This window comes from Astatotilapia calliptera, chromosome 18 (genome assembly GCF_900246225.1).
Source record: "Astatotilapia calliptera chromosome 18, fAstCal1.2, whole genome shotgun sequence".
NCBI classification, from domain to species: domain Eukaryota; kingdom Metazoa; phylum Chordata; class Actinopteri; order Cichliformes; family Cichlidae; genus Astatotilapia; species Astatotilapia calliptera.
Window position 1 is genome coordinate 1,784,677 of NC_039319.1, and position 21,862 is coordinate 1,806,538.

The 21,862-nt window shown below is 49.4% G+C and overlaps 2 protein-coding genes across 7 annotated transcripts in view; both read left to right on the top strand.

Moving 5' to 3' along the window:
* rasal2 (RAS protein activator like 2) overlaps nucleotides 1-14,357 on the top strand; it is a 62,912-nt gene extending 48,555 nt beyond the window's left edge. For 4 of the 6 annotated variants that reach the window (XM_026149134.1, XM_026149131.1, XM_026149135.1 and 1 more), the window contains 13 exons: nucleotides 1,010-1,163; nucleotides 1,539-1,637; nucleotides 1,818-2,372; nucleotides 2,733-2,877; nucleotides 4,214-4,358; nucleotides 6,655-6,894; nucleotides 6,971-7,172; nucleotides 7,893-8,092; nucleotides 8,464-9,412; nucleotides 9,491-9,625; nucleotides 9,711-9,913; nucleotides 12,519-12,606; nucleotides 13,998-14,357. In XM_026149134.1, coding sequence (XP_026004919.1) covers nucleotides 1,010-1,163; nucleotides 1,539-1,637; nucleotides 1,818-2,372; nucleotides 2,733-2,877; nucleotides 4,214-4,358; nucleotides 6,655-6,894; nucleotides 6,971-7,172; nucleotides 7,893-8,092; nucleotides 8,464-9,412; nucleotides 9,491-9,625; nucleotides 9,711-9,913; nucleotides 12,519-12,606; nucleotides 13,998-14,165 — 3,283 coding nt within the window. In that variant the 3' untranslated portion in view covers nucleotides 14,166-14,357. Of the gene's footprint in view, nucleotides 1-1,009; nucleotides 1,164-1,538; nucleotides 1,638-1,817; nucleotides 2,373-2,732; nucleotides 2,878-4,213; nucleotides 4,359-6,654; nucleotides 6,895-6,970; nucleotides 7,173-7,892; nucleotides 8,093-8,463; nucleotides 9,413-9,490; nucleotides 9,626-9,710; nucleotides 9,914-12,518; nucleotides 12,607-12,734; nucleotides 12,766-13,997 lie in introns of all 6 variants that reach the window. The other 2 variants (XM_026149132.1, XM_026149133.1) reach the window with 2 other exon arrangements.
* Nucleotides 14,358-15,434: 1,077 nt separating this feature from the next.
* LOC113010216 (zinc finger protein 260-like) lies at nucleotides 15,435-21,399 on the top strand. Its single transcript, XM_026149191.1, has 2 exons — nucleotides 15,435-15,976; nucleotides 18,558-21,399. Exons 1-2 carry the CDS (start codon nucleotides 15,796-15,798, stop codon nucleotides 20,549-20,551), a joined length of 2,175 nt encoding a protein of 724 aa, XP_026004976.1. The 5' UTR covers nucleotides 15,435-15,795; the 3' UTR covers nucleotides 20,552-21,399.
* The last annotated feature ends 463 nt before the right edge of the window (nucleotides 21,400-21,862 follow it).

A 21,862-nucleotide genomic window follows, 5' to 3' on the forward strand; every position in this document is an offset into this window, starting at 1 on the left:
GTGACTCTGCAGAAAGAGCTGCGTCGTCACTGCATCAGCAGAGAAAGTGCACAAACACACTCAGTGAATTCGAAATGACCCCTGATCTCATGCAGAGCAGTGAACGCTTACACAACACGCTGTGGTCTGCAGATGCTCCACGGACGGGTCTCCATCTCATGATCCAATCAGAGGAAACTCTGGTGTCATAACCGTGTGTGTGTGTGTGTGTGTGCGTGCACATGTGTGGGAGGGGGCTACGAACCAGCCGACCCTTCGATGAGCTTCGGGGAAACATTTGGAAACCAGCGCTGGATAAACACGGGGGAAGTGAAACCACCTGAAACAGGAGCTTCTCAGAGACGCAGGTTCAGATTTTATCTGCAGAAAACTTTGTTTGAGGCTCAAATAAAAAGCAGAAGTTGTGGTGTGGCTGATGTGAGCGGGTCCAGCCGGTCGGAGCATTAAAGGTAAAAGCAGCTTCACCAGTTTCTGTTTAAAAATCAGCTCTGAACTGCAAAAGCGCCGTCGGCGCCGTCACGTGACCGTGAAGCCTCGCTGCAGAGTTTATTCTGATTTATTGGCGCTGTATTGAATGATTCAATATTCTTCTGCTGCTCGTAGCGCTGCAGCTCTTCCTCGTTATTGCGTCCTCTGAGACGCTCCTCGCTGCGTCACACTCGCTGCCAAGCGCCGGCTGTCCCAGCGGGGGCCGCTGCCACGGTTACGGTCCCGCAGGCAGGATGCGATTGGCCGTCTCAGGATTTGTTTACCGGCTGCTGGACTGTGTGGGTGAAGCGCGGCGGCGGCGGTGACCAGAGCTGCTGCGCGTCTGCCGGAGGGTCGAGGTGGGAGGGATGCTCTGGGGCCCCCCCCTCTCCTGGCTCTGTGGTTGTTTTTCGTAGGTGCTCTCGGCTCGGGTGGAGTTTGGTGAAGCCGGTGGCGCCGCTTACCGGGCTCAGCGGCGCCCCCTGTGGTTTAAACTCGCCCTAACATCCGTTTACCTTTCCATCTCCTTCCTGTCTTCCAGATCTCGCGTGCTTCCCAAGCTGAAGGAGTCGAGCTCCCATGAGTCTTTGCTGAGCCCGGGCAGCGCGGTGGAGGCTCTGGACCTGAGCATGGAGGAGGACGTGTTCATCAAGCCTCTGCACAGCAGCATCCTGGGACAGGAGTTCTGCTTCGAGGTGAAGCACGGCGAAACGTCTGAGCTGAGCTTCAGTTAAAGCTGATGATTAACAGCAGAAAGATTTTCTAATTAATTGTTGTTTGTGTTGGAGGGCAGCACGGCGTTCGTTTTTACTGACGCTCGTGAAGTGGATCCACGCTGCTCGTTGTGACTGATGTAGCTCCACTTTCACGTCACAAAACTGATAAACGATGAGTTTGATCAGGTCCTTTCAGCGCTGTAGAATAAATAAAGACGGATATAGAAAAGAGCAGATATGTTTTGTGTCCCGGTCTTGTTACCTTTGGATGTTTTAGCAGGTACCTGTAAGTAGTCGTGTCACTTTGCACCCCTGGTTGTTTCGATGACCCTCCCTCTCTGTCTCACCTGTCAGGTGACGTACTCGGGCGGCAGCAAGTGTTTCAGCTGCACGTCGGCCTCAGAGAGAGACAAGTGGATGGAGAACCTGAGGAGGACGATTCAGCCCAACAAGGTGAGACGAGCTCTAACTAGAGTTTGTTCAGTTCAACGCCGACTTCCTGTCCTGCTGCACCCATGAAATATTTACTTCTGCTGTAACGCCTCTAGTGGCCATCAGAGGAACTGCAGTTGCAGTCCGTTAGTTTGTGCTGTCACAAAATCAGTTTAACAAACGGTGTCTTTGCGTTCGCAGGACAACTGCCGGCGCGCCGAGAACCTGCTGCGACTCTGGATCATCGAAGCCAAAGACCTGCCGCCTAAGAAGAAATATTTCTGCGAGCTGTGTCTGGACGACGTCCTGTACGCCCGGACCACCAGCAAGACCCGCCACGACAGCCTGTTCTGGGGCGAGTACTTTGACTTCTCCAGCCTGCCCGGCGTGCACAGCATCACCGTGCACATCTACCGCGACGTGGACAAGAAGAAGAAAAAGGACAAGAACAACTACGTGGGCCTGGTCAACATCCCGGTGGCGAGCGTGACGGGCCGGCAGTTCGTGGAGAAGTGGTACCCGGTGAGCACGCCCACCACCAGCAAGGGCAAAGGCGGCGGGCCGTCGATCCGCATCAAGTCGCGCTTCCAGACCATCTCCATCCTGCCCATGGAGCAGTACAAGGAGTTCGCCGAGTTCGTCACCAACAACTACACCATGCTGTGCTCGGTGCTCGAGCCCGTCATCAGCGTGAAGAACAAGGAGGAGATGGCGTGCGCGCTGGTCCACATCCTGCAGAGCACGGGCAGGGCAAAGGTCAGAATCAGCCACGCTGACGTTTGACTTCCTGTTAGCTAAACATGTCGGCCCAGAGGTTTAAACTGCAGGTAGCGCTCGCTCTGGACCCGCCTTCACACGGCGTTTCCATAAATGCTCGCTGCCGGAGGATTCCCATCCTCGATGATTCCAGTGAATCCGTGCAGATTCAGTAAAAGCCCAAAATGATCCATAAAGCACGTTTACTCCATAACTCCATTAACATTAACCAGAGTTGGTCAGTGAAGCTCATGTCATGGATCACAGAGGAGGCGTGCAGCGTTTGTAAATGCACCAATGTTGTAAGTGAGGCGATTAACTATGATGGCGCCCTCTTCATCTCCGCCTCTTCTTCCTCAGGACTTCCTGACAGACCTGGTAATGTCAGAGGTGGATCGATGCGCCGACCACGACGTCCTGATCTTCAGGGAGAACACGCTGGCCACCAAGGCCATCGAGGAGTATCTGAAGCTGGTGGGACAGAAATACCTGCACGACGCGCTGGGTGAGCCTCGCACACACCTGTAACCTGCCGTCTGGTGGGCGGAGTCACCTTGTTTATCCTGTGAATTTTTAAACTGTTATTGGATCCAGAGGTTTACAATTAAGAAAACAAAATATCCAAATCTAGTCTCAGAGAGGTCTTAAAAATGATAATCAGCTGTATTGATAATTGGCAGTTAAATAATTAATTAGCATCTAATCAATGAATCAGAGTTATGAGCAGCGCCGAGCCGCTGACTAACCGTGCAGTTTCACACAGTTTTTGTACTCTTGGATTCGTACGATGTCATAGAGATGAGGTATCCTTTTATAGTAATCTCAGAAGCCACGCCCACCCGCCGTTTCTGAAAGTTGGTTTAAAGGAGGAGGAGCTAAAGCTGCTTGTTTCAGACAGGATAAACTGAGGAGCTGTACAGAGTCCTGGTGTCAGATAAAGGAGGATTATTATGAACTGTGAGTCATGCAAAGCTGCTCCACAGAGCAGACGCCACCTCGCCGGCAAAGCTGACGCCACGAAAAAGAAAAAAACACATGAAGAAGAAAGTCGGTGAAGATTTTGTCAGCAGACTGAGTTTTTAAATTATTTTTAATTATGTGTTTGCTCTGCTGCATCATCCTCATCCTCCTCCGGCTGATTCTGCTCTGCTGTGAAGAGACGCTGTAAATAGTCGAGGCCGTGACAGCAGAAGGCCCGCTGAGACCGCCGCCATTACAAACCAATAAAGCTTCTTCAAACTGTTACTGAGAGACGCTTCAAAGACACGAGCAGCGTCACCCTCGTTAAAATATTTATAGCTTCATGTCTGGAAATAGAAATAAGTTCCTGCCTCCTCGGCAGGTTTCATCGATTAAAGGCGTTTGATTGTCACAGCGACTTTTTATTGTCGTATTTTCAGCTCATCAACTTTTCAGCTCGCCGAGTCGTGTCATCGCGCTGTGTCGCCCGTTAAACAGTCATCAGGTTCAGAGGGCGACTCATTAAAGATTAACAGGGATGGAAGCTGTAAATACAGAGTTTCTCTGCTGACAGTGAAGGCCTCACTCTTAATGAGAGAGCCAGAAAGGTGAAACCAGTCGCTCCAGTTCATATTTAAATTCATACTGGTTTGGACCTGGCTGCGTTTCACTCTGAAACAGCATGTGTGACAGGTGGCTCCTCAACACAGGTGCTCAGATAAGATAATGTGCTCAGACGTGCTGTGACTCGTGAAACGTTAAGAGTATGAAGGGAAGACGTGTCCAGTAAATTCAGCCGCCTCCTAAAAAACTGTTTCCTGTGTGGTTTGATTCGCCCGGTCGTCAGTTTGTCTTCATGCATCGTCCGTCTGTGTCTGCAGGCGAGTTCATTAAAGCTCTGTACGAGTCGGACGAGAACTGCGAGGTGGACCCGAGCCGATGCTCCACCGGAGACCTGGCCGAACATCAGAGCAACCTGAAGATGTGCTGCGAGCTGGCCTTCTGCAAGATTATCAACTCCTACTGGTACGACTGGGTCCCAGCAGCTGAGGGTGTTTGAGAGGAGTCTTCAAACTTCTCTCAAACACCCCCTAAAGAGCTTGGCTTGGTATGAAAACAATGGCAGGGCTACAGACCAAAGCTAAAAGTAATATCACGTTAGAGGGGTTTACCTCTGACAAACGTCTGGCATCAGTCTCAACAGTTTTTACCTGCGTTTTGAGAACTTTGACTGTTCTAGGCAGACCGGCACCATCACTCCCCCATCATGTTGTATTGATGGGGGGGTAGCTAATCTCTTCAGACACACTAAGAGTAAGAGTCCTGGACCTGACAGCGTCTGTGGACAGGTACTGAGAGCTTGTGCAGATCAGCTGAGTGGGATTTTCACCTTATCTTCTCACTTTCTTCAGAGCTACAGACGGTGCCTCAGCTTTGGAAACATGCTGTCATTGTTCCTGCTGCTGAGGGCAGTTCTGCTAAGGCACTGAATGATGTTAGGCCTGTGGCTCTGACTTCTTTAGTGATGAAGACATTTGAGAAGATAATTAAGAAGATTTTAATGCATGTTGAACACCATCTTGACCCCGTCCAGTTCGCCTGTAGAGCAGGGAGAGGTGTGGAGGACGCTGCTGTCACACTCCTGCATCTTGTATAAGCATCTTGAGGCCCCCCACACCCATGCAAGATTATTATTTGACTTTTCATCTGCATTTAATACAATTCAACCCTCTTACTTGCTGACAGGCTTTACAATCATTTTAAACTAGTGTGGTCGGCTGGGTGACAGACTGTCTGTGTGAGGGTGAATCATGTGTTTCCTGATGTGCTCTCCTGCTCTGCTGCATCACCCCAGCGTGCTGCCTCCTTCTGTTCATTCTGTACACGAGTGAGTGTCGCAGCAGTTTCACAAACAGACACATCCTGAAGTTTGCTGACGACACAGTGATCGTCAGTCTTCTAGTGGGGGCGAGTCAGGCCGTGGACAGGTTGTAGATGATGTTGTGGATTGGTGTGATGAGTCCTTCCTTTCACTTAATGTGTCAAAAACTAAAGACATGATTATAGATTTTAGGAAGTCCTCTTATAGCTCATCACCCTCCATCATTAAACCCGCTGATATTGGGATCGTTGAGAGTTATAAATATCTGTCTGTGGTACTTGATCATAAACTGTTTTGAATCTCATGCTGATGCCACTAAAAAAGTTCAACAACGACGGTTCTTTTTAAGGAAAAGGAGATCTTTTAATGTCTCATCTCATCTGTTGTCTTTGTTTTATAGAAGTTTTATCGAATCTGTGACGTCCTTTTGTATCGCTGCCTGGTTTGGTAACCTGACGGTGAAGAATAAGAATCGGTCGGGACTTCTGCTAAAAACTGCTAGCAAAATTTCAGGGCGCAGATGGACTTTGGCCACTTACAAAAGAAACGTGCTTAGAAAGGCTCATTCTGCTGTTAGTTGTTCACAGTGAGTTTGAGTTGTTGCCTTCCAGAGTATCTGAGAGGAAGACCAGACGACTGCAGCTCTGCTTCATCTCTGCTGCATCTTGTCTCATTAAAGGCAAATAACCATTATTTATTTACCTCTAATTTTATTTACACGTGCGCGTGCGTGCGTGCGTGCGCGCGCGCGTGTGTGTGTGCGCGTGTGTGTGTGTGCGTGCGTGCGTGTGCGCGTGTGTGTGCGTGCGCGTGTGAGGACATTTAAAAAGACAAAAGAAGCAGAGCAGGAGTAACTGTGTTACTAACGTGACAGCATCAGGGATCAGATAAAACCAGCAGAGCTCAGTGAAGGTCGTCTACCGTTAACCTCTGCCCCCTGCTGCCACCGGGAGGCCTGTTTGTTCCTCTGAGCTGACCTTTGACCTGTGAGTTTAATCAGGGTCACAGCAGGTTAACATGGTGATTGGATGAAACGGCAGCAAAGTGTTACAGGAAGTTGTGAGGTGGCGTCTGATGTTTGAGCTCTGCTACTGAAAATGAGCGAATTAAAAGCCTTTGAAGGTGAGATGTTTCCTGTTTGTCCAATGAGCAGCCAGACGACGGCGCTCCGGCTTTGATGGAGACGTTTTATGTTTTCTGGGGTAAATTAAAGTCGTCCTCCTTCAGATGCTCGAAGGCCGTTCGGTCTGACCGTGAAGCTGTCGCTGGGATCGGTTTGAGTCTCAGAGACAGGAAGTTGGGATCCGTGTGTGTTGGCGTAAACGACGTTATCCTGCTCGCTGAGGCGTATTAAAAGCCTTCAGCGTGTGGCGGGAAGCAGCAGCTACCTGATCCTTCCTTCCTTCTCTGAGTGCTGTCGGCTCCTTCCCGTCTCCGCAGCGTGTTTCCTCGTGAGCTGAAGGAAGTGTTCGCCTCGTGGAAGCAGCAGTGCGTCGCCCGCGGTCACCAGCAGGACATCAGCAAGCGCCTCATCAGCGCCTCGCTCTTCCTGCGCTTCCTCTGCCCCGCCATCATGTCGCCCTCGCTCTTCAACCTCATGCAGGAGTATCCCGACGACCGAACGTCCCGCACGCTCACGCTCATCGCCAAAGTCATCCAGAATCTCGCCAACTTCACCAAGTGAGTATCTGCAGGTCAGCGGCGCCGCCGGGGTTGTTCTGAAAAAACAAAATCTCACTTTGCGTTTCCTCCAAAGGTTTGGAAACAAGGAGGAGTACATGGCCTTCATGAACGACTTCCTGGAGCACGAATGGGCGGGGATGATGCGTTTCCTGTCGGAGATTTCCAACCCGGAGACGCTGACCAACACGCCGGGGTTCGAGGGCTACATCGACCTCGGCCGCGAGCTGTCCGTCCTGCACGCCCTCCTGTGGGAGGTCGTCTCTCAGCTCGACAAGGTACAGACACACGAACCACCAACACAGTGTGTGTGTGTGTGTGTGTGTGTGTGTGTGTGTGTGTGTGTGTGTGTGTGTGTGCGTGTGCGTGTGCGTGTGTGTGTGTGGTGAACACTGACTCACACACAGCTCAGGTGCTGCAGACTCAGCAGGATGTTGACCTGATGCTGAGCGAGTCGAAGTGTTCCTCTAAGTTTTTTGAGCAGTTATTAAAGCAACATGTTGCAAACTGCACGATGCTGGACTGAAAACAGCCCGACCAGGCCGGTAGCAGCCACGGGCGGCGTCCTCACAGGACACCCTGACCCCGCTGGATGACATCACTGTGTGCAGAATGTGTCTATCAGCTGATCGCTGAGTGGTGTGTTCGATGTGACATGTTTGACTTCATCTAACCACATTAACGCTGCGTGGCTGAACATCACAGCATGGCCTGAACTGCTCCTCCCCCACCCTCCAGCTCACCCTCCACTCCCCCCCTGCCTCACCCGTCTCAGCATGGCTCTGCTGTGTCGGTTCTGGTTCTGTTCAGTAGAAGCATGTCGTTCTAGTTGTTTTCGTTCTCATTAAGTTTCCCTCATGTTTTTTCCTCCCCCCCCCCCTCTTTCTGTTCACTTCCTGTCTGTTATGTGCTTCCCCACCACCACCACCACCGCATCTTGGTGCTTCCATTCAAACCATCCACGAACAAACACACAAACGCACACACGGCGACCACAGGGTGAAAATTCCTTCCTGCAGGCCACCATAGCGAAGCTGGGCCCGCTGCCGAGGATTCTGGGAGATATCACTCGCTGCCTGGCCGCTCCAACGCCCGTCCAGCAGCAGCTGCGACGCTTCCAGGACCACAGCTCCGCCCACAACATCAGCGGCAGCCTGTCGTCGGGATTGCAACGAATCTTTGAGGACCCCAGTGACAGGTAACCAATCAGCAGACAGATCAGGTGTTTAACAGGTTTCTGGTGTCTTCACCACAAAGATTCATCAAACCCGCTTCTGTGCAACACTTCCTGTTCCTGACATGCATGAATGTTTAAATAGGTGCACAGCTGTTTCAAACAAGCTTAGCTTCATAAGACATTTCTGAAATATGTCAGAAGAGATGAGATTTGCAGAAGATGGAGGTATAAAGGAGAGTCATCAGAGACAATGCTGTTGGTGTGATTATCAGAGACCCCAGAATCGGTCCCTGAGGGACGCCTAACTGCACGAGGCTTTCACCTGAAACGTTTGGAATCAGCCATAAAAGTTTCATTTTCTCTAACTGCTGTTCACGTCTCACTTCCTGCAGCCGCAGCGAGGTTCGCAGTCTGCAGACACCAGTTCGGGGTCAGCGCCCCCTGTTGCCTCAGCAGCATCCCTCCAACCACACCAGCTTCTCCGACCAGGAGGAGCGCGACACGCTGCTGCCCAACGGTCGCAGCATCTCTCTGGTTGACCTGCAGGACGCTCAGAGCCTCCACGGCCACGCGGGGCCCCCGCCACACCACGAGGCCCCGCCCCGTCTCAGCAGGGTTGGCTCGCAGGCCTCCGTCGGACATGCCGTTGCCCCGGTTACCTACTCCCACTCCAACCCTCTCACACCTCAGCCGGCACCACACCAGGCCAAAGTCCCGCCCAGAGATGGACAGCCACAGAGCGCTCCGCAGGTGAGGCGGCCACTGCACGCCTCCGTCAGTCAGCAGCGCAGCCTGCAGCCGCTCTCGTTCCAGAACCCCGTCTACCACCTAAGTAACCCCGCCCACAGCACGACAACACGCTCCGCCCACTCGCTGCGGCAGGACTCCAGCTCCGAGAACCTGAGCACCGAGAGCTCCCACAACAGCCACAGCAACTCTGACGACTTCGGCAGCCAGGTGGGGGGCAAAGGTCGCGCGCCGTCCAACAGCAGCCTGGACGAGGTGGGCAGCAGGCGGAGCACGCAGAGCGAGGACTGCTCTACGCCACGCCGCCATGCCCTGCAAGACCTCCCACCCGGCACCGCCACAGCGGTCGCCATCCCTCGTCAGAGCACAACAGCAGGCACCGCCCACATCATAAAGGTGGAGCAGCAGAGCAAAGGGGGCGGGGCAAGGACGCCACGGTCCGCTGCACACAGCGCCTCACTGCGCAGCAGCAGCAGCGCCAACACCGAGCCAACGCCCACCCCTGCCGCTGGCATCATCAACCGCCAACCGTCCACCTGCTCTGTGGAGAACGTGGCTCCGCCCCCAAAGAGCACCACCAAGCAGATGCCACAGGTACGACAGAAATCCGCCGAGTCTCAGACTTTTAGCGTTTCAGGTGTGTTTCTGATGATGTCACTGCTTTGTGTGCAGGTGGCGTCTCCAGTGGAGGCGGTGGCGGTGGCGATGTCTCCCGTGGAGAGGACGGCGGCATGGGTCCTAAACAATGGCCAGTACGAGGAGGAGGGAGGGGAGAGGAGCAGGGAGGAGGGCAGGAACACAGAGAAGGTAACAGGCACACCTGGGCTGCAGGCGAAGCCCATAAGGAAGCGACGAAGGCTCATATCTGTGAAACTGCTTCCTGTTTCCACAGTACGAGCTGGAGATCTCTCGGCTGAAGGAGCGCCTGCGCGTGTCCGGGCGGCGCCTCGAGGAGTACGAGCGGCGGCTGCTCGCTCAGGAGCAGCAGATGCAGAAGCTGCTGCACGAGTACAAAAACCGGCTGGAGGACAGCGAGGAGCGACTGAGGAGGCAGCAGGAGGAGAAGGACACCCAGATGAAGAGCATCATCTGCAGGTACGCACACACAGGTCACATGATGGAAGGGGCGGGGCTGATGTCACAGAAAATGGGCTTCAGGTGTTCAGGAGGAGTTTAAGTAAATCAAACCAGGGTCGTGTCCAAATTCATGGGCTGCATCCTCCTGAGGACGCGGCCTTCGCGGCCTACGTGGGCCGGGTCCTCAGAAGGTCGGGTTGGCCGGAAGTAAACGGCCGTGGAATTGGACGGTCCAGCCTTCAGATCGGCGTCGCCGCTGACTCGGTGGAGTTTAATGAACTCAGCCGTCTGCTCCTTGCTGTCTAAAACATACAGTGAGATGCAAACGTTTGGGCAGCCTTGTTCATAGTCATTATTTATAAATCGTCAGTTAAATACATCATAGAGGAGACGCACGCAGGGATATTTGAGAAGTGAAATGAAGTTTATTGGATTTACAGAAAGTGTGCAAGAATTGTTTTAACAAAATCAGGCAGGTGCATAAGTTTGGGCTCCACAAAAAAGAAATGAAATCAATATTTAGCAGATCCGCCTTTTGCAGAAACTCCAGCCTCTACACGCTTCCTGTGGGTCAGTGAGAGTCTGGATTGTGGTTGAAGGTATTTTGGACTGTTCCTCTTTACAGAACATCTCTCGTTCAGTCAGGTTTGATGGCTTCTGAGCATGGACAGCTCCACAGGTTTCAATAATACTCAGGTCTGGGCTGAGATGAACGTTCCAGGACGTTGTCCTTGTTCCTCTGCATGAAAGCTTTAGTGGATTTTGAGCAGGTCGTTGTCTCATTGGAAGATCCAGCCCGGGCGCAGCTTCAGCTCTGTCACTGATTTCTGGACATTGGTCTCCAGAATCTGCTGATACTGAGTGGAAACCATGTGTCCCTGCACTGCCCCCACAGCGTGATGGAGCCACCACCACATTTTACTGGAGGCAGCAGGTGTGTTTCTGGGACTGCTGTGTTCTGTTTCCTCCGTGCATAACGCCCCGTGTTATGCCAAATAACTCAATGTTAGTTTCATCTGTCCACAGCAGCTTATTCCAGAATGAAGCTGGCTTGTCGAGATGAGATGAGATGAGATGAGATGAGATGAGATGAGATGGCCTTTATTTGTCAGTTGCAGGTCTTTTGCCCACAGCCGAGATGACAGACCTTGCCGACCGTACATACAATACAAACATCACATTGGGGAGACAGGTCAGGCTAGGTAGCAGGAAAAAACAATGTGTAAGACAGAAGGATAATACAGGAATGCACAGATATCAACACACCACAGCACAATAAACACAGACAGCAACATGGGGAAGAGTTCCAGTGTGGACATCTGATCTGGGACCGCTGCGATCTTCGACTGCGCCTGTCTGTTTCTCGGTCTGACACTCGAGCCTTAACTTGAGCTGAGCCTGTGGTCTTTGATTGCCTCAATATGTTCGTAACTGTGGAGACAGACGGCGTAACTCTCTGAGGCAGCTTTCTGTGTCCTTCCCACCATGATGACAGTTGTTCTGAGACCCCCGTGTTGCTACTCTTCAGAGGAAATTAAAAGAGGAGGGAAACTTTACGATTGACCCCCTTAAATTGGATTCACCTGTGTATGTAGGTCAGGGGTCACTGAGGTTACCAGGCCAATTTGAGTTCCAGTAATTAGTTCTAAAGGTTTTGGAATCAATGACATGACAACAGATTTGTGCACCTGCCTGATTTTGTTTAAACAATTCTTGCACACTTTCTGTAAATCCAATAAACTTCATTTCACTTCTGTGTGTCTCCTCTATGATATATTTAACCAACATTTTTTTATTGTAACAACCAACAACTTATGCAGGAAAATAATGACTATTAACAAGGCTGCCCAAACCTTTGCATCCCTCTGTAACAGGACACTGGAGTAAACTCTCGACCGTCTCACACGTCTGTTTAATCAGTTTTCTGTTTGACGTTTATTCAGCTGTGTGAAAACCACCCGGGGCATTAATAAAGTTTTATTTGATCTAATCTAATAACTTTAATCTCAGCCAAACCGATTTACTCACAAACAAATAAAACAGTGAAAAAAGCCCAACAAGAACATGTTTAGGTTGTCTCAGGTACTTATATATTACGTTTAAGTAATAATAAGCCTAACCTAATTCTCGGCGGCTCCAGTGACCCTCCAGCGCTCGGTCAGCTCTCCAGCTGGTGGGAAACAGACGTCTCTGAAAACGTCAGAGCACCTCTGCAAATATGCGATGTCTTGATAAACCGAGCAGATATTTGATGTTTACACAGCTACAGTCTCGCCTGAAAATATGTTAAAAGTTTATTTTGTGACCCAGAAAGATTAATAAGAGTAATATTAAAACTTAATAGCGGCCGCCATTGTTGGAAACTGGAATTGGCTGGGCTGCGCTATGAATTCTGGGATATGGTGGGTCACGAAGGACACACCTGACCCATCCTTCAAATTCGGGGAAAAGGAGGACGCGTGTGTCGGCCGCATTCGGAGGAATTTGGACAGCCTTCGGCGCATCGCTGTGACGTAATCGGCCTACAAATGCGGCCTCAGGAGGAAGCAGCCCATGGATTTGGACACGACCCAGATGTTGATATTTAAGGTGATGATGATGATGATGTTCTGTACATTTGCAGACTGATGGCGGTGGAGGAGGAGCTACGGCGGGACCACGCAGAGATGCAGGCAGTGATCGAAGCCAAACAGAAGATCATCGACGCTCAGGTACAGACACACCTGTGGCACAGGTAATGGGTTTCAGAGGGAAGCAGCGATGCGTCGTGTTCGAGCAGCAGCTGTGACCGAAACTTTAAATCTTTTGAAACGTCTCACAGTCTCTCCACTGATTTCAGGTCAGTAACGGATGTGAAATAAACCAATCAGGCAAGTAACTGTAGCCCCGCCCCTTCCTCCTCCGCCACTACCACCAACGCCACGCTGTGTGTTTTTTGTTTTTATGAATTTATTTTTAGGGGGGGAAAAAACACTGCCAACACACCTGACACCTGTTGAACCAGCCAATCAGAGCGCAGAGTTTCAGCATTGAGTTTATCAAGAGCTCAGGATTAGTGCAGCTGTCGGCGCCCCCTGGTGGGCGCCCCCCTCTGGTTCACGTGGGGATAAAAAACTCAATTTGACAAAAGAACGTTCACGAACAGCGTCCTTCCTTCAGTCACAGTAAATAAGAACATTTATTAATAATTAAATATTTTCACTCAGCTTCATCTTCAAAGTCGTTCTTGGGCCTCGGGGGCTCCTGTAGTTCAGCTGACGGCTGGTTCCAGCTGCTCTGTAATACGTTGGTGTGTCGGCATGTTGCGCTCTCGGCTGGTTTTGTTTAAGTTTGGCTGCAGACCCCACCTCCCCCTCCCCACACCACCTCCCACCCCCCTCCCTGTAAACCACCACAGCTTCTAGTTCACCCTTTCAAAATAAAGCGAGTCGTCAGCAGGCTCAGGAGACGGCGTTGGACTTTCACCTTTTTGTTTTTTCGCTGGTTTGAGCTTTTTTGGGCTGCTGTTTATATTTTCGGCTGCTGCCCTCAAACTTCCTGTGGTTGTTTTTGTTTTCACGTCGGGTCAAAACCACGTCGCCGCTTTTATTAAGCTGAACCGTTTTTAGATTTTGTGTGAGCTGGTCTTTTTTTCAACCTTTTTAAATCATTTAATGTTGCGTTAAGAGGCCAAATCGTCCTTTTAAATCTGCATCGTTTCGTCGGTCGCACAGGTTTTATTTGAACGTGTCCGATTAAAGATCTTTGTAGTAAACTTTGTGTCACTGAACATGTTTCACTGATAAATCCATTAGTGTTCAGAAAGCTGTGAAATGTTTTCATTAAAGCCTGATTTGGATTCAGGTGATTTCAGGAGCTCAGGGTTAAGTCGTTTTTATTAAAAATCTTTTTTCTTTAGTTGTTTTTTATCCGTCACCTCGTTTAATCAGTATTTTAATAAAAGTTTCATTAAAGTTTCTTGGATTTAAGGGATGTTACTTTCTATTTTTCCTTGTGTGGTTTTGACCCGACTCTCCGATCAACACCAAACTGCTTTGTTGTTGTTGTTTACCTGTCGGTCTGACTTCCTGTCCCGCCCCCTTTCTCATCTTTATCCAATCAGGAGAAAAGGATCGGGTCCCTGGATGCGGCGAACTCACGGCTGATGGCGGCGCTGACGCAGGTGAAGGAGCGTTACAGCACGCCCAACCTTCGCAACGGCCTGTCGCCAAGCAACCCCACCAAGCTGTCAATCACTGAGAACGGAGAGTTCAAGAACAGCAGCTGCTGATTGGTCCTGCCCTGGGTGGGGGTGGGGTTTAAAGTATATAACTCCCTCGCCCACGAGATGAGCTGCAGACATCAAAGAGAGAATTTAAAGATATAGAATCTATTAACACGAGTGTAAATACTGATGTTTGATCTGATGTACAGAGAGTGTGTGTGTGTGTGTGTGTGTGTGTGTGTGTGAGAGCGTGTGTGTGTGTGTGTGTGTGTGTGTGTGTGAGAGCGTGTGTGTGTGTGTGTGTGTGTGTGTGTGTGTGTGTGTGTGTGTGTGTGTGTGTGTGTGAGAGAGTCACAGAAGCACAGCGAGGAAGAAATAAACCAAAAACTGAAACGTTTTCTAATCGATTTTTTATGAATTCCTTTCGAAGCTTCTGTTTTCGTTTCTCGTAGCGTGGAGTTCCCGTTGTTCTTGTTTTTTACCTGACGAGTTGTTTTGGGTTTTAATTTATTCCCCCTCGTTCTCGTCCTGTTGCTGATCTACTGAACAGACTCCTGGAGGATCAGGGTCAAAGGTCACGCCTGTCTGCTGTCCCTATGTTGACAATAAAGTCTACCTGAAAGTTTGACTGTGGTCCGATTCCTGTTTGGCGTGCTCGTGTTTCTTTGATGCTCACGCTGCCGTCGCTCTTATTTCATGTTAATTTTGTTCTGAAGTGAAAACGAACATCGGTCCCACAGGTGAGCGCGCACCTGAGGAGCATCAGCGCCTCCTTTATACCATCGCCATTGGTATAAACTGCCGTCGGGCTCAGCTTGCGTTCGTGAGGCTGTTTGTGGTGGTCAGACTGCGAGTAATCCCAGATCTACTGCGGCTGTTTGTAGGAATGACGAAAATGGTCAAAGGTTCACCTGGACACGATGTAGCTGCAAACAGACGCTTCACCAAACATCAGCTGTGATTTAAGCCGCACCGTCATTAAGTTCAGTGAAATCGTTAAAAGCTCAAAACTACCCCAACATTCACGCCGCCGAGGCGATGGCAGCGTTTAACTAAGTTTATCATGAAACTTTGAAAGAAGTCATTTTAAGGTGTCACAGTCTCGGGCAGAAGTTTAGGAGGCTGCTGTGTTTCCCACTGACACCAGTCTGGATGACATCATCAGCGAGTCATTTCTGACCAGGACATGATCTGTAACTGCTTCTTTCATCTGATCAACATCTCTAAAGTTAGAAACATCCTGTCGCAGAGTGACGCTGAAAAACTAGTTCATGCATTTGTTACTTCCAGGCTGGACGACGATTCATTATTATCAGGATCCCTGTTAAATCCAGAATTTAAAATCCTGCTCCTCACATACAAGGCCCTAAATAATCTTAATAACCTTATAGTACCATATCACTTTGCTCTCATTAAAACTGCTGAGCGTGAGGAGCGTGGAGCCAAAATATGAAACACACTAAAGGTAAAAAATGATCTCTCACTCTGGACTCTGTCACGTTTTATTCTGAAAGGGTTCCCTCTGCACCTCCGAGTTTACGTTGTTTACACTTTTATTGTGAAAGGCAGGAACTGGAAGAATCCCTTTTCGCACATGCGCAGAGCACACCGGGCTTTCCGGATGGACGGCGGAGTTAGCATTAGCTTTAGCTTCACTGAAGTTTAATCTCACGTTTTTCTCTCGGCTGCATCAAAAATGTCTTCCCTTCAACTTCCGGCTGAGTTTGTCACCGAGGCCGTGACTGCTGACGGAGGAGGAGGAGAAGCAGGAGGTGGCAGAGAGTTTGAACAACGCACCGAGGAGGAGATGGACCGCGAGCGCAGGCGCAGACTGCTGGACATCACCTGGAAACTTGATAGGCAGCCGCACCGGACAGGTGAGCAAAACCGGAAACGATCAGAGAGACACTGGCTGTGTCCCAATTCAGGGTCTGCACGCTTGAAGTACGCATTTCAAGTGCGGTTACGTCACCGCCACGCGACGACGGCTGTCCCAATTCGAAGTGTACTTCAAATGCGTACTCCAAATGCGCCGTCGATTTCCCCAAATATCACGCTTATCCCACAATTCATAGCGCGGCGGTGGGTGTGGATAATTTTGCCGCAAAATACGGCAGAAGGGAGCGGCCGAAGAGTGAACTGTCAAAAGTACTGAATATGACGTCACTTATTTATGTGCGAATGTGTAATAATTAAAGTCAGTCACATATCCACAAACACAAGCTGAAAGTCAGATATATATATCATAATAATCTGACAATACTATAATATTGGCCATATTATATTTACATTACCACAGTGAGATGACTTTAGTCTCATGAACAACATCAGCTAATTGTTATTTACTAACTAATCTTAGTAAAGATTACTAAGATACTAAGATAACTAATCTTAAATGACTGTTCAGCACAGAAATGAAGCCCAACAATCATGTTTTACAGTCCCGTGGTCTCAGCCTCAGATACTCAACTAAAGTGATGTCATGACAAAAATGAATGACCAACAAAACATGTTTCTCCTTCATTTCTGTAAAACAAAGCTGTAACGTGTCTCGCGGTTAGTATCATGGTTGCTAGGCAACCTGAACAGCGCGACGAAGCGTATGCCGTCCCATTTCACAAGCCTCTCACTTCCGCACTTCTCGTACTTATAGTACGCACCGTACGTAGTACGCGTACTTCAAGCGTTCAGACCCTGAATTGGGACACAGCCGAAGAGAGAAAAGAAAGCGGGTGATCTGCGTCATAAAGGATTCTCCACAGGTGGGCTGTTAAATCTGAGCTCACCTGTTTAATGTTTCCGGTTCACCTGGCGGCAGCTGGGTCATAAAAGCCGATTCAGCTTTTACGCGGTTTGACGACCGTGTTTCGGCTCCTCGTGAAACCTTCAGCTCACTGAACGGGACATTTCCCTCCAGGACAGATCCACAGGAGCCATGTTTCTCTCTCCAGCTGTGAACATCTGTGTGACAGATCCACGAGCAGGAGTTGGTACCTGGCTGTTTGATTACAGAAGTGCATTGTGGGTAAACTGGTGGAAATTCTACAGTAAAATAAAAGTAATTTTTTCCGCATTAAATTCAGAAAAAGGGAGCGTGTGCAGGTAAACAGGTGTGTGTCATCAGCAGGGTGCACAGGCAGGAGCCAATCAGAGCTCGGTGTGACAGCGAGCCTTGCTGTCGTGGTCATTATGTGGACGTCCTGCGTCAGCTTTTGCGGCCATGCCTAAATGTTGCCATAGTTACTTTTAATTGGAAGCTCAGTATTGCTGCTGGATCAGCTGATGCTGTCCTCCAATCGTGGGCTGCCTTTGTTTAAACAACAGAATCCCTTCCAGGGGCGGAGCTGCTTGACACCTGGTTGCCAGTGATGGTGGTTAAATTCCCATACTTCCCAGTTCTGCTTCCACCAAAGAGTCACACGAACACTGTACAGCCAACAACAGCTGGATTTAGTCTGCCTCACTATTCAGTCCAGCTGTTCACTGTAAACGTCCTGCATTGGCTCAGGCTGCAGGTTTCCAGATGTTCTCTTCCTTAGAGACATGAATCAACAGGGTCACCTTCTAAATGGTAAATGGTAAATGGCCTGTATTTATATAGCGCCTTTCTAGTCCCTAAGGACCCCAAAGCGCTTTACATATCCAGTCATCCACCCATTCACACACACATTCACACACACATTCACACACTGGTGATGGCAAGCTACATTGCAGCCACAGCCACCCTGGGGCGCACTGACAGAGGCGAGGCTGCCGGACACTGGCGCCACCGGGCCCTCTGACCACCACCAGTAGGCAACGGGTGAAGTGTCTTGCCCAAGGACACAACGACCGAGACTGTCCAAGCCGGGGCTCGAACCGGCAACCTTCCGATTACAGCTTCCAGCTGTGCTCTCTTCACCGCTACAGTCTGCTGGTCCACCACTGAATGCACCTGAGGGTCTGCAGGGTTGGATCCAGACTCCCTGGAAGCATCTGTGGTGGACAGGAGAGCCTGTTCAGATCCACACGAGCACTTTTTGCGTCGAAGAGCAACTTGGGGTTTAGCATTTTCATGTAGACTGGATGACCTGCTCTACCTCCTGAGCTACAGGTGGGACTTTACCCAGCTGGTCTGCGTCTTCCTCGTGAGACCTTATCTCTCAAGCAGTGAGCTCTTCAGCTGCATTTCCAGCAGCAAATCAGACTTTTTGCTGCTGATTGTTGGACTTTGTCGCCTGTTGGAGTGATTCTGCTCATAATTTGGGTTGTGGGGACGGGGGGTGAAGGAGTCCTCTCTGGAGGTCTCAGGGTCGAGTAATGACCTCTAGCAGCCACTGTGATGGCTTGCAGAGTGTGAAGTAGTCCCACCTGAGGCCACGGTTGTGATGGACGGCGATGATGATGATTGTCTAAAGGGTTTTAATTTTTTTTTTACTGTCATCACATCTATAACATGTTTGTCTCTTTGTCCTTCAGACATTCGACAGGAGGAGGAAGAGATCTGCAGCCAGGAGAGGAGCAGCAGTCTGGATCAGGAAGCGCGAGAGCTGCCACAGATCAAAGAGGAAGACGAGGAACTCTGCACCAATCAGGAGGAAGCAGAGACTGAACAGATGAAAGAGGAAGAGGAGGAGCTTTCCATCAATCGGGAGGAAGAACAGCTCATACTGGAGTCTCAACGTAACACTGACAGTAGCTCGAAGTCCGTGCAGCACAGCGTTTACGCAAAAGTGTTTAAGACAGTGTCGCAGACGAAAGACGAGCACACGAATAAAAAATCTCACGCCTGCGAAACGTGCGGAAAGACTTTTAGCAGTAACTTCCACCTGGTGACTCACATACGCACCCACACAGGTGAGAAGCCCTTTGCTTGTAAGACCTGCGGAAAACGTTTCAGCCGCAAGTTCGACGTGAAAGCTCACGCAAGAACCCACACGGGCGAAAAGCCGTACACGTGCGAGCTGTGCGGTCAGAGTTTTAGAAGAAACTATCGGCTGACAGTCCACATGAGAAGTCACACGGGCGAGAAGCCTTTTGCATGCGAATTTTGCCGCAAAAGTTTCAGCTGTAATTCTAATCTGAAAATCCACCTGAGAATCCACACAGGTGAGAAGCCTCACGTTTGTGAAACCTGCGGGAAAAGCTTCAATCGCAGCGGTCAGCTGAAGATCCACCTGAGAAACCACACAGGGGAGAAACCGTACTCCTGCAAGCTGTGTGGAAAATGTTTCAGCAGCAGCTCGTCACTGATAGGCCACATGAGAACCCACACAGGTGAGAAGCCTCACTGCTGCAACACCTGCGGGAAACGTTTCTGGCAAGCAGTGTCTCTGAAAATCCACACAAGGAGCCACACGGGCGAGAAACCGTATTCCTGCCAAACGTGTGGTAAAGGGTTCAGCAGCTGTGACTCGCTGACCGTCCACACCAGAACCCACACAGGTGAAAAACCTTACTCCTGCAACACCTGTGGAAAGAGATTTAGGCAGTCTTCGGGACTGAAGAGTCACATGAGAACTCACAAAGGTGAAAGGTTGTACTCGTGTGAGACGTGCGGGAAAAGCTTCACTAAGAACGTCAGCTTGCTCCTGCACAGGCGGACCCACAGAGACAAGAAGTCTTACACCTGCAGCACCTGTGAGGAAAGGTTCATCTGCCCTTTAGAGCTGGACAATCACATGAGAACTCACACAGGTAAAAAGCTTTATTTCTGCGAGACGTGCGGGAAATGTTTCACTCACAGCTCCACTTTGGCCGACCACATCAGAACGCACACAGGTGAGAAGCCGTACGCCTGTGAAACCTGCACCAGGCGCTTCAGTAGTCGCGCTTACCTGAAAGTCCACATGAGAACGCACACAGGCGAGAAACCGTTTTCCTGCAAAACGTGCGGAAAAGGTTTCAGAAGCTGTACTCACCTGATAGCCCACGTGAGAATCCACACAGGTGAGAAACCTTACACCTGTAAAGTGTGTGGGAAACGATTTAGCCGCTCGTCGGGACTGAAGAACCACATGATGACTCACACAGGTGAAAGCGCCTTTTCTTGTGAAACGTGTGGAAAAAATTTCTCTAGCTGTCCTCCTCTGATAGTCCACATGAGAACCCACACAGGTGAGAAGCCTTACTCCTGCGACACCTGTGGAAAAGAGTTCAGTAGCACCTCTCATCTGAAAAAACACATGATTGTGCACACAGGTGAGAAGCCGTATGCCTGTGATCTCTGCGGTAAAAGCTTCACTAGCAGCTCCTACCTGAAAGTCCACATGCGGAGCCACACAGGTGAGAAACCGTATTCCTGCAAAACGTGTGGGAAAGGTTTCAGCAGTAAGCCGCCGCTAATAGTTCACATGAGAACCCACACAGGTGAGAAGCCTTACACCTGCAATAGCTGCGGGGAAAGATTTACGTATGCGACGGTGTGGAAAAATCACATGAGAGCTCACGACTCTCACACAGCATCCTCTTAGGAGAGGAGCAGCTGAGGAAACATTTGAGGTCATCAGCAAACAGGAAGAATCGGCGCGGTTTCGACCAGGAGGGATTGACTTCAATCTGAAGTGACCAGCACTGACTGGTTCTTTCAGATTAAAGGACAAAACTTGAAGGTCAAGTAAGCTGGAGGCCGTGTTGGAGAACCTTATTCTTTGACCGCAGGCTGTAAAGGCTGATTTATGGGACTGAGTTTTGTTTTTATTCTGGTGTTCGATGTTTTCTCAATACACTGGATGAAATGCTTCATCATGGTTTCCATAAGTGTTTTGTACAGTTTGGAGTCAATGATGTGATTCATGGGCTTTATATATTATAAATGAAACAAAGAATGCAGCAGTGATGCAAAGCTTTCTATCAATAAAGACATTAATAAAAATGAACATCGTGTTAGTCATGCTTACAGCGCCGAGTGCCACAGAGGTGGTTGTAGTTCAGGAGGTGGAGCAGCTCATCTATTATTGTACTGTTTATATTGTGCAAAATCACAACAACAACTCAAAGCACTTTATATTTGAAAGTAAAATCAAATATAAAGTGCCAAATATATACTGTGTGTAAAACAGGGGTCTCAAACTCGTGGCCCATATATTGGGTGACGTTACTTTTTTTGTTCAGAAGGATTTGTTTGTTTTTGAGTGGAATGTTAAAAAAAAATTATTTAATGGAAGACAATATGAGCAGAGTACACAAACACGCAGAGGGATAGGCTGTTAGTTCAGTGAGAGTCAAAAGCTAATGTGTTCACTTATGTCTGCGTTTTTAATGTGGTCATCTGTCTGTCTTCCTTCTGTCACCCCAACCAATCACAGCAGATGGCCCCGCCCCTCCCTGAGCCTGGTTCTGCTGGAGGTTTCTTCCTGTTAAAAGGGAGTTTTTTCTTCCCACTGTCGCCAAAGTGCTGCTCATAGGGGGTCATTTGATTGTTGGGTTTTTCTCTGTATGTATTATTGTAGAATCTACTGTACAGTTTTTTCAAAAAGGTCTCAAAGACTTTAGAGTCAGACCTGTTACAGATCGTCAACTTTTCTTTAATATCAGGTGTGTTTCCAGAACCACTAAAAACTGCTGTAATCAAACCTATACTGAAAAAGGACAATCTTGACAAGACACAAATGAACAACTACAGGCCGATCTCAAATCTCCCGTTTTTAAGTAAGATCATTGAAAAAGCAGTTTCTCAACAGCTCAGTTACTTCTTAAAACAGAATAATTGCTACGATGCCTTCCAGTCAGGTTTTAGACAGAACCACAGCACTGAAACCGCTCTGACCAAAGTGTTTAATGAC